Raw genomic sequence first — 12,043 nt, forward strand, 5'->3', positions numbered from 1 at the left:
CGCATGGTTTAGATTAAAGCATTGTGCCCCAGCTATTCACTAAGAGCCGAACGCTAATGAAAACCAACTCTGCTCTTTTATAATTCATTTGTACCATTAGCATATTAGCTTCAGCATAATGACAGGATGTCATTAAAGGATTTGGTCTATGACTAATGACAATATTTGTGCTCTGAAGTAGGTCAAACAAAGTAGCCAATTACTGTTCTTCCCATTACAATGATGAAAGCTAGAGATTAGCTACGCTTAGTTTTGGATAGATTGTTTACTAATAAACGTAAGGGGTTTTCGAGTCCCTCTTCCAAACAGGTTTAGCTAATTTAATGGTTTTTAAATCCATTTAATGATGATATTGTGACTTTGAAAAGGTACAGAACTCAATTTTTCCACTTTAAAAAATAGTTTGTAATTGTATGCACATAATTCTTTCTTTCAGAGTATTCACCAGGCCATTATATATACACAATAAAATATATGTAATAAAAAAATGTAACATAAGAAAATGTAACATTAAGTATTTCTCAACTTTTTATATTGTTTTTGGATACAGTTTTTCTTTATATCAGTTTCATCCTGTGACTCTCCAATCAGTCAATGCTTTGATCTGCCATATAAATGTTTAGCTTTTGTCCAAATGAAAAAGCCTTTTCTCTCTCTCTCTCTCTCTCTCTCTCTCTCCAGGTTTCAGTATGAATATCTCATCATCAGTTGGAGTGCTTCACTTTTCAGCAAATTCTACCACCCGTTTTTGCAATGCATGTAGATATACATGTCCTCTGGGTGGCAGTATGTTTAGAAAGTGGAGTCTCCAGAGCCTCCGAGGGAAAACTGACACACATGGATCCAATATAGGCAAACCTTCATACAGTTGAAGTAGACGACATGGAGCCATCCTTCGTTCAGAGGAGGAAGTTAGTGGTGTTCATGTCTGCTACTGTTTTTCATTTGCAGTCACAAAACTTTGGAACTATTTCCAAACAACTTCCCCTTTCACAAACGCAAAGGTGTACCTCCAGCCAATGTGATTTGTAAAGATGTTCAGATTGTAACTGATGTCTGATTTTTTAAAGCTATTACTCTTCATTTTGCCCTGTAGAATCAGAGACATTACTTGTTAGTCTGTCTTCCTTAAGTCAACGAACATGTTCGGCTTGTTAGCAGATTTTTACTTAACCTAAAACATTTAGCACACTACAAAAATTACACATTTTTCTTAATATTTTTTATTTTTTTATTTTTTCCTTGTTTTACTAAAAAAGATACATTTTAGACACAATTTTGTTTTCAATGTGCAATTAAAAAAATATACAAATTATACCAAACAATTAATTAAAGTTATACAGAATAATGTAACTTCATTGCAGCTATAAATTCATTAACACACATTTGCTGATAACGGTAACATAAAGTGATTTGGTTAGAATTTCTAATACATTTATTTTGATAATACAACTGATTTTACAATCATTTTTGAGAAGGCTTGGTATGAGAATTATAGCTTAAAATACAACTTTAGCTACAAATTGTGCCATTAAAATTAGACCTGACCAATAGGTAAAATAAAATCTTACTAATGACGATATTAGTCAGAAAAGAATCAGAAAACATCTGTTGTAGTTTGCTACAAGATGAAAACACCATCAGCAGTAAATCAGTTAACGTGTTTCAATGCACCGTCATCCACTAGTCTGAAAATTAGGGGGTTCTAAGTCATGAATGCTGAGTAATCAAACCCAGTCAAATCTGGCATGAACTAAGTCCTTTAGAATAGAGAGCATGAACAAGTAAATATCATTTTCTGCCACTTAGCACTTAATGTACCTAAAGTATATTTGGCTTTGACAATTCAATACAACCTGTGGTTTCACAGATTTACAGTGACACGTCAAAATAGTCATCCACATTAATTGGCGAGATGCTGAACAGAGGCAGACTTGGGTGACACATTGACTCCTAAAGTGAGGCGAGCAATTTTGCTAGAGTTACATCCATGATGGAATGTAGGTAACATGCTTGTCTGAGTCCAATGCCACAGACTGCTCTTTGACCAACTAAAACAAATAGTGTTCAACTGCTAATGTGCAGCCAGAACAAATAAATCAATCAGCTTGTTTTCACTGTGCTTAGTCCACAGATTTAGTAAAAATTAAAAATCGACTTTGCATATATTTGGTGCCGGCCAAGCTTAAAATGAGGGTTTACAGAATATAAAAAGGAATACCATCACTCGAAGTAATTTGAATAAATCTCTGACACCTACAGCAACAAAAGGTGTATCATTGCCACGCTGCAGTTGATTCTGCTTTATTTAAACATCTGCAATGACAGTAAAAACAATCAGTGTTGTGTGCCGTATAAATGTGTGGTTTAGGCATGTGCTGTAGCGCTCCATATGCGACAGTGAACGCAGGCAGAGTTTCACACAGAACTCGTGTTTCTCTGTTAGCCGCAGTGACTGAGCAGCACACAGTTCTGGAACATTCCTGGAGAGACTCAAAGAAGAACATACACAGTGGGAGTTTGGACGCAGCCCAAGAAAAATAAATCCAGGTTTACATTTTATGAGTAAATGAGATCATATCTAGTCGGCCCTTGAAAGTTATGAGAGAAAAATGCATGTCTGTGCTGCTGTTAAATCAAGATATTTCATTTAGATTTGATAAGTCATCATGTCTGCACAAGGCATATGGTTTGTGTGGGAGTTTGGGGTATAGAAATATGCCTTCAGTGATGTTGCTGACATCTGTGGTTAAGGGTTTCATGTAGTCGTGTTGATTAATAAATCAGCTAGTTCTTAGCAGTAAATTTGTTGCGTTAGGCACTTCTGAAGAGCTCTGTCTAAACACACACAAAGCATTTTCTCGAAGCATATTTAACTTTTGTGTAAATACTGAGTGTTTGTGTATTTTCAGCGAATGCTCTTCATTTATTGCAGAGGGGTCAAGAAAATACGTTTGCATTGATGGTTGTAAACCCAGTAGCTGTGACGACTGCCCACAAACTGTTCAATACGGGTTTATGTGACAGTGAGTACATAAACATTTGGAACTTGGATTTACAGTGAGTCAAGTGTCTACACTTAAAGGTCAGCAATGTGTCTCACATGTTCTTTGGTGTTTGACATTTGATTAAATGAAATTGCAGTAGGCATGATTAGCGGTTGTCTTAATCAGGCACATTCATGTTTTATTGATCATGAGATGCTGTCGATTATTCTAGTTTTTGTTTACTACGTCTCGTCTATGATCTTTACACAACCACTCTAGTGCTTCTCTCTCCCGAAATGTTTCTATATACAAACCCTGATTACCTTGGCAACAAGAGAAGGTGCTTGATCAAGCACGAGGTCCACATAACTGGCCCCAATAAATACTTTGTAGCACTTAATTTAGTTCCATGCCGTGGGCCATTAGCTCCTACAGTCCGTCACTCAGCAACTGTGCGGCTGATGGAGACAAAAGGCACAGCAGTGTCAATTTAATTAAATCCAGCTTGGCTGGGTGTGGCTGTTCATCAGCCACATGTAGCACATTTCTGACAGGACCAGAAATTACTATCGATGCCCTTTTACACAAAATGTTATTTTAAGTTATATGTGTTCCTGAGTTTATTCTGTTATTAAGATAAATTAGTGGACTGCCAGAGCTTAAGAACACAATGCAAATCTTGGGAACCCTAGTATTAAATAAAAGTAAATAGACAATAATTGTCATTGTTTAAAATATATTTATTTATAGACATTTTATTGAATTGGAAAATAATTTACACTGTTTGACCACAGAGGAATTTTGAGGGTCATTATATTAAGAAACATTATGCTTCACTCATTCTTTTTAAAATTAAAAATAATAAAATCAAATGTAATACAATGATCTGTAGAATTAGCAGAGTATGAATGACCTGCAATATTAAAAAGTGCATAACATTACTCTGGGATTTCTGGGTAAAGAAAATCAGTTGCAAAGATAAAGTAAACTTGAACCAGAATCAGCATATTTGTGTAAAGAGATTATTTTGCTCACTTCAGAAAGGTGATAACACACACAACAAAAATATTATTCTGATAAACAGATTTAGTGTAATAACGCTAAGGATTTATTGTTTAAGATAACTGATAACCCTCATGACCTTATAATAATAATCCTCATAACCATAAAAATGCTGCAGCAACTCATTTAAACTCGGCAAGACAGTACCCCGCAAAAAAATGACAAAGGCTAAAGAAAAGGCTGTTTAAAATAAATTTATTTCAAACTAAGTATTAGTTCAAATCTATTAACATATTTACTGACATATGGCTTGAGACTTACTGATATAAAATGTATAATTCAACTTTATTTGGAGTACCACTCGTGCACAATGCACACTTTTTAATGTTAAGTAAAAATGTGATTTACTTTCATCAATGAGGATTTTATGTTTTTATGAAAAATATTGTTTTTTAAATGCAAGATATTTCAAGTGTACCTGAAGTCCTTGTAATAGTTCTGCTTTAACACAATCAAATATAATTAAGAATGTCTTTAGTTTGACTTCAGCACTACGTCCGTAGTGTAACAACTCATTTTAGAGTTGTTACAATTTAGCAGACATTAAGTATACCAGTTCAGTATACTAAATATACAATTGCAGGGTATTTTTTTAATTATGCTTTAATACCTTTCAACTTAAAAGTCATATCCCATAAACTTGACTAGTTCAGTGTGATGTTTTGCAGCATGTTTCTTTACATGTGCCCTGAATATTTGGGATGGAAATTATCTCTAAACAAATAATCCATTGTTTAAAAAAAAAAAAAAAGACATGACAGACATTTGATTGTTGATTTACACAGTATCCTCTCAGGTTCCTCTTAGTTGCACTTATGTTTTCCTTCTATACTATTTCCTGTGGTTTGAACAGCATAAGTCTGCTTCATAAAGTTACCAAACGTGTTCTCTCTAGTCATTGTTTATGAGGGGAGCATATATTAATTTGTCACAAAACAAATCTTCATTCATTTAGAACAACAAATAGACATCATAACACGGTCCACAAGACTATGTAATGTAGATAATGCTATAATTTGTATTCATTAACCAGGCAGGTTTAATCGTTCTCTGTTTTAATCACTTGAGTATTATGGCTGTGAAACAAGCATCAAAGCGCAGTATGGGGCCCCACAGGTTTCGGCTGTATTAAAATCACAATCTGTCTAATTACAGGTATGCACAGTCACAGCGGTGAGAAAGGGAGAATGTTTCCTACAAAGATGCCTTGAAGGCTTTGTTTAATACACTGACTGGAATAAATTCCGCATGCGAGGAACTCAGGTGCCACATTTCCTGAGCTGAGAACCTTTTGAAACAGCCTTCCAGGTGAGAGTGAGACCGTGACTCAAGTTGTCTGCACTCGAGCCGTGAGTAAACATCATCTCGCTCTTGATCCTGCAAAAAAGCCTAATAATGAGGCCAAGCACTTGGCATTAAGATCACAGAGTGCTCGTCTGCCCTCAGTCTCATGCCGCACAGTCAGACGCTGTTTGCTGCTGCACAGATTTTTGACTCAGTTCCGTGGGAGATGAGAGCGTCTGCACGGGTGCTGTTAGTCACCGTGGGACAGCAATCACTTTTACAAAGGGGCTTTCTGAACAAACATGATGCTGTGCGGCCTATCACGCAGCAATTTTTGGAATGTGAATCAACTCCAATTCTGGGTCTCAGAGGCTTTTTAGTGTGATTTATTGGCTGCAGTTGTTTGCCCTGCCACCGAAGCATTAACAATTTTTAGTTAAATGCAAAATATAATCAATAAATATGTACAGTAAATGCAAAAAAATATATAATTTCCACTTTTAAAATGTTGAAACTGATCATGAACTAGTTTGTGGTTCATCACACACTAAGCCTCAGGTTTTGTTCCTGTTTTGTTATTGTTTAGACTAATTAGCAAATTTTACATCCAAGTTTACTCCATAAACAGAAGTCCACCTTCAACAGCATGTGCTTTAAAAATAGTAACTTTTAGTGACCTCTGAGATTAGTTTATAGTTTTCACATACACGTTATAAGCTACACGGATACGATGGAAATGACTTGAAGAGCTCTTGTGCATCTTGCGGCGGAGCGCCGTGTAACCCCGTGACTCAGGGTTGTGTTTTTATTTGATGCTTGGGAAAAGAGCACCACTTGGGTGGCTGGAGCCTTGGCAGAATCCTGAAGTCTAACTAACCTTTAATCCTTAATCCTCAACCCAAACCTGACCCTACTGCATTTATTCGCGTCTAGTTGTCGGATGTCTGTCTCAAACATCATTAAAACCAAAACGTCAGGATTTTCGTGTTGAATAAAAATGCTAGAGGCTTTACGTTATTCTTATTTATTTTATTTTTTTATCATGTCACTACTAAATCATTGTTAATTTATTAAATATTCGATAGGCTACTGGTCCTAATGTGTTTCCATAAACTTTAAATACGAAACAGGGATAGTCTGCAATAGCCTAACTCTGGAACTGAGTCCAAATGCCGATTCAGTCATCTACACGCGCATAATTTATTAATCTTTGACAATATACTGTAGGTCAGATAACTGCGAATGATTATCTGTTTTCAATTGGTCTGTACTTTCGACTTTATGTTGACAGGTAAGGAGTGTCTTTATCACGACAGATATTACATAATATCAGTGTTCGGCATGAATTGCTGATAATAGCCTACCAAATAATTTTAATCGGGGGATCTATGTAGGCAGCGTTGCATAGAGATTATTTTAATGAAGGATTAACTGCCTAAGCATAAGCAAAGCAAAAATAATTAATAACATGCACGTATAAAATTGAAATAGGCTACCTATACACACACACATATATATATGCACACTAAAAAAACAATACATCAGAATTCCTTGCACAAAGTTCAGCCCTAAACTCAGTTTATTGCTGAACTTTGATCTTTACAGGTAAGACAGTTATCATCAGCTCCATGTAAAACACCCTTCATATTTCATCGTGATTGTCACTGTATGAGGAACCACAATGATCAGGTGAGTTTTGATGAGCTTCATTGTTACATATGGATATTTTATTTTTTTATTTTATTTTTTCTCTAAGCTAAAAGCATGAGCTTCAACACCCTATGTTTTGCTTCCCACATTAAAGGTTTTCTGTTCTAGTCTGCCTATCAGTGCTGCTGTTCAGCACTTCAGCCAAGCCATACAGGCCCAGGGTATGTTTTACTTTTAATATGGACACTCTTCATTTACAGCTAAATATTTTGACTGTCTTAAGTTACCAGAGAAAAAAATAAACAATGGCTATAATCGCTTTTAATTACAACTGTTTTTACAAGGTCTGCCCTGACCCTTCTTGCCATTTTGAACAAGATGAAAAGGATGTAAATAATTTAACATTCATTTTAATGAACTTTCTAATATATAAATCTGTGATTTCTGAGAAGGCTGTACCCCTTCATCTTTTAATTAAATTATAAAAAAAATTTTTTTATATATATAATCTATATGCTAATGTTTGACATGTTACTTTTAAATATAAAAATATTATACATTTAATAATGTTACTTTTACATTTGTCCTACAGGAAAAAGTGTTGGGCAAAGCAGTTCAGGACACTATAGAGTAAGTCTTGCCTTCTGCACACTTTGAAGGATCTAAATAGGTCTGTATATAATAAATCTGTAAGAATATTTACAAATCATTGAAATGAGATATTATCCATTGTAGTTTCGATCACCCCAGTGGGAAGATGATCCTGGGAATGAAGGAGGTGGAGCCACCACAGGACATGGACATTACAGATTCTGACATCGATCCCAACATGTTGATCTGGAAAGCTGTAAAAAAAGAAATACAGCAGAAATATGACAGACCTGAAGAGGATAAAGATGCTCTCTACCACTCCTTTGACATAAAACATCCAGCTGATGGAAAACAGCCTGAAAACTATTTCCAGCCACTGGGACACAATCAGGTACGGATGCATGACAAACCAGAAGAAGATAGGGATGATCTATACCATGGCATGTTTGATGTAGCTGAAGAGCCAATGAGAGAAGAGAAGGATGTAATTGGAGGTGATGTCAGGCCAATCTACTCAAGCCCTGAAGAGGACAAAGATGACCTGTACCACGCAGATGTTAAAGGACATCAGTCTGACCAGCAGGCTCTGCCTATGAACATATTGCCCATTCGCCCAAAAAGGGTGCACACAGAGCCAGAGGTAGACCTGGATGCCCTTTATCATAAGCAATGATAAGATAAGTCATGTCTAAAGAATTGTAATACTGAATGTTTATTCATTATAGTTTTAATCAAATGCTCTCTTAAATTAAATGTGTTTTAACATGATTTCTTTTTAATATAGCTAATATTGAACATAAGAATAAAACAGTTTGTCTGTTTAACATGTCTCAAACTCATCAATACTGAGAAGACTGTGACCATAATTAATAAGGCGTATTGATCACTTTTTTCATTGAAGCACATTTAATGAAAAGTAAATGAAATACATTTTAATAAAATTATTTAAAAGTAGAAAAAGTATTTAATAAGGCAAGGATTAAGAAAAATACAGTTTTTCCACGGTCCTAACAACAGATCATTCACAGAGCTCAATTAAGCAGCTGTTTATTCACAGAACAATGCACAACAAAATGAAAAGTGCAGGTGTGGACTGCGATTCATATGCTGGACATGAAAAGATCAATTTGACCAGTTATATTTAAAGTTTAAGATTAAATATTTAAAGGTTAAACAGAACTGACTTTCATTTCACAAAACTTTCAGTGAAAAAAAGAAAAGAAAAATGTATTTTTCAAATAGTATTTTATTGTATGATTTTCTCTAATCTATTTATTAAAGAAATTGCCTTACTGCTTATTTTACAACATCACATTACAGAAAACATGAAGAGAAAATAATTTGAGCTTTTTGAACAATTACAAAATCTAAAATGATGCCATTAAATAAATAACATATATATAAACGTTTTCTGTATGTGCTGTACCAAACATCCTTATTTTAGCACTGTTCACCAGGCGGAATGACACCTTTCTTGATTATGAGATTTCCATACAGTGCAGTCTCCCTGTAAGACAGATACAGATCATCCATAATTATTATTTTTCTTAAACATAAATATACAATCATGTAATTGTTAAGCAGACCTATCATAGATCATAAATAGAAATGCTCACCCAGTTGCCACAACAGCAAATGACTTCTTGGCACGCTCATAAAATGCAAACCGTTCAACAAATCTGAAGTTACCCTGAAAGAAAAAAAAAGCATACTAAATTGTAAGACTGTTTGCTAATGTATAATATATATATATATATATATATATATATATATATATATATATATATATATATATATATATATATATATATATATATATGAAATTTGAAGTAAAATATTATATTATTCAGATAATATTTTATGTGCTGGACAAATTATTTATATTCCCTTTGAAAATATAATTTAAGCAGTGATGAATAGACCTCATCGTATGAGTTATAACCCTTTATGTATATAATAGCTTACATCTGATCCTGCTTGTTTCAGGAGGTCAGAGTACTGGTCCCATACCGGCACTTTCAGACCCTTAAATTTGTCACTGTGCACAAGATCCATGACAGCTGCCTAACAAATCAGACCTTATTTAGTGTCAGACACAATCTACAATTATGATAAATTACATACATTAAGAAATGGAGGTGAAATTTGTGGTATAGCCATTAAAAAATAAAAGATGCCAGATAATGGTATAAATATAATTATAGCTTACCCACCGAATCATCATAGGTATCAAGAGGAAAAAGCTTCAGAATTGCCTTCAGAAGTTCTGGTATACCTACACCTTAAAAAGTAAAACCATATACTTGATTAAACAACTTAATGCACAGCAATCAGTGACAAAAATGTCAGTTGCATATTAAGAATTATTTTGGGCCAAGTAGATCTGCAACTATAACTTAGGCTACAAATGATCAGTTATCATTTCTTCTGTAGAACCATAAAAATCAACATGAGATTTATTTTAAACAGTGTAAGAAATGTACAAAATCTTTCTTTTATTTTTTTTTATTTTAACTACGAATATGCATGCAATTAGTTTAACAGTTTTATTGTAGAAACAATACCTGCTTTATTTAGTAATAGTCTAGACGCTTGTAGAACACATACCGTCCGTTCTTATCTCCACTGGACCACATTTACAAATAGATGATGTTGGAAAATTTGCGTCTGCAAGAACTTAAAAAAAAAAAAAAAAAAAAAAAAAAAAACAGTGATACATGACAATCCATACATAAGAGTTCTTATAACTGTATTGCACTGATGTCTCGTCTGTGCTCACGAGACAAACCAGATCCACTCAAAGCTACAGACGGACAGAAAATCAACGCTTTTACAACATCCGCGGGAACCAAATTTGCGGATATGTGCTTTGGCTTAGACATAATAAAAATGTGACATTTTTATGAGAGACAGCCTACAAAATGTTTTGAGTGACATTTTGATGATCGAAATGAAAGCGCAAGTTGCGCGGTTCTGAGTAGCCTTCGGACTTCACGCTTTACTGCACAAACTGGGATTTATCCGTGGCGTTTTTACATAAACCAATGACATGATATATTTATCCTAACAGGTACGTTATATCGTCTTATATTCATCCAGATATCAGACGCGTGACACATGAACGCCAGGCTTCAGAAGTCTGCCGTGACGTTCGTAAAAAGAAACACTGTGGTCTGATCTCATTAACGACTTACCTAGTTCATCTCCATGACCCATTTGCGCCAAAACATACAATAATTCAGGCGTAATTATGGACGGGATTCCTTTTAGTATAACCATTTCGAAACAAGTGACAGAACACGAAAGTTTGTGGAGAATCATGTGACCTTTTATTGTATTTCAATTGGTAGAGCTACAGTACGTCTCTAACGCAACCTGCGTTTCGAATAGCTTACGTAATTTGCGTACCTCTGGGTACTCGTGACAGCAGCCTAGTTTTAACTATTTATTTCATATTAAGCACGACTGGTTAAACACATGTCTAATTTTACTTTCCGTTTCAGAATGAGAAGGCATATTTATGTTCAGCATTGTCTTTGCATAAAATTACTTATTGTGTTATTTGAGTTTAATTTTTTATTTTTTTATTTTTTTTTTTAGTCATAACCTCTTACATTTTCAGAAACCCAGAATGCAAATGTATTTCCTAAAAGTCAAGTTATCAGAAAGCAAACAGAAATAGCTTTTGCGTGAGAGGTTAATGACATCCACTCGATATTTTTCTTTATAGTTGTTTTTGCATTTACATTTAAAACATAGGCCAGGCTAAATAAATTTTTAATTAGCAAACTACTACCCATTAAAAAAAATACCAAATAGCATCAGTGGAAATGCTAGAGTAGCATAGTTGTAATATGCGTATAGATCTTAAAATAATGCAGAGCAGATTAGCTTATATCAACAGGTGTTTACAAAATCATTATTTCACAGGTTGTGACTCGTCTGACGACAAAGTAGGCTACTGCATTGTAATTTTGCGCACAGTGTGAACCATTAGACTAACGTGATATAAAGGTAGTCTAAAGTGCTGAGGAAAAATCCTTCCTCAAGTATTCAAGTCCATCATTTGCGGAGTGACTGAAACACTTTAAACTGATTTTCAAAGAGCCGCGCGCACAGGCCTTCTGCGCGTGAAATTGTACATTATTGCTCCTGACTACACGCTCAACAATGGTGTTAAATTCCCACAAGATCCAATGCTAATAAATATAATGTTTATTGTCTAAACAAACTGTTATGTCATTAAGAAAAATGTGAGAATTTCCCCCTTATCTAGTTGGCCATTTATTTGTGAAAAAAAGAAATTAGAAAGCTAATTGAAGTTAAACTCGCGTCTAAATGAAGAACGACACTTAGACGTGCAGCTGCTACTGATGAAGAGGAACTGCTGGTGATGTGGTTGTAATTCAGGGAAATTTGCTCCAAAAGAGGTGTGTGGAGGCTTTGCAGCTGCGAAATGTAGAGTGAAA

The 12,043-nt window shown here is 34.7% G+C and overlaps 2 protein-coding genes across 3 annotated transcripts; one reads left to right on the forward strand and one right to left on the reverse strand.

Moving 5' to 3' along the window:
- Positions 1–6,882: 6,882 nt before the first annotated feature.
- Positions 6,883–8,398, forward strand: LOC113056991 (uncharacterized). The gene is made up of 4 exons (XM_026223966.1): positions 6,883–7,022; positions 7,138–7,204; positions 7,576–7,613; positions 7,719–8,398. The coding sequence occupies exons 1-4, from the start codon at positions 7,015–7,017 to the stop codon at positions 8,245–8,247; spliced, it is 642 nt and encodes a 213-aa protein (XP_026079751.1). The 5' UTR covers positions 6,883–7,014; the 3' UTR covers positions 8,248–8,398.
- A 63-nt stretch (positions 8,399–8,461) lies between these two features.
- fuom (fucose mutarotase) lies at positions 8,462–11,095 on the reverse strand. 2 transcript variants are annotated; one of them, XM_026223968.1, is made up of 6 exons: positions 10,769–11,095; positions 10,182–10,250; positions 9,784–9,855; positions 9,540–9,634; positions 9,191–9,264; positions 8,462–9,081 (listed from the first exon to the last, which is right to left on the reverse strand). In XM_026223968.1, exons 1-6 carry the CDS (start codon positions 10,893–10,895, stop codon positions 9,015–9,017), a joined length of 504 nt encoding a protein of 167 aa, XP_026079753.1. In that variant the 5' UTR covers positions 10,896–11,095; the 3' UTR covers positions 8,462–9,014. The 2 variants fall into 2 exon arrangements, with proteins under 2 accessions (XP_026079753.1, XP_026079752.1); XM_026223967.1 differs by having other exon boundaries at positions 9,540–9,638; positions 9,788–9,855; positions 10,769–11,078.
- Positions 11,096–12,043: the final 948 nt, after the last annotated feature.

The sequence above is a fragment of the Carassius auratus genome, chromosome 38 (assembly GCF_003368295.1).
Source record: "Carassius auratus strain Wakin chromosome 38, ASM336829v1, whole genome shotgun sequence".
NCBI classification, from domain to species: domain Eukaryota; kingdom Metazoa; phylum Chordata; class Actinopteri; order Cypriniformes; family Cyprinidae; genus Carassius; species Carassius auratus.

Bases quoted from the DNA above. Each gene is read 5' to 3' on its own strand.
- fuom (XM_026223968.1), bottom strand. From the start codon at position 10,895: ATGATTCTCCACAAACTTTCGTGTTCTGTCACTTGTTTCGAAATGGTT. The intron at 9,265-9,539 runs GTAAGCTATTAT...TTTTTCTTTCAG, and splicing joins TGAAACAAGCAGGATCAGAT to GGTAACTTCAGATTTGTTGA. The intron at 9,082-9,190 runs GTGAGCATTTCT...TCTGTCTTACAG, and splicing joins TTTGCTGTTGTGGCAACTGG to GGAGACTGCACTGTATGGAA.
- LOC113056991 (XM_026223966.1), top strand. The intron at 7,205-7,575 runs GTATGTTTTACT...TTTGTCCTACAG, and splicing joins CCAAGCCATACAGGCCCAGG to GAAAAAGTGTTGGGCAAAGC. The intron at 7,614-7,718 runs GTAAGTCTTGCC...TATCCATTGTAG, and splicing joins GCAGTTCAGGACACTATAGA to TTTCGATCACCCCAGTGGGA.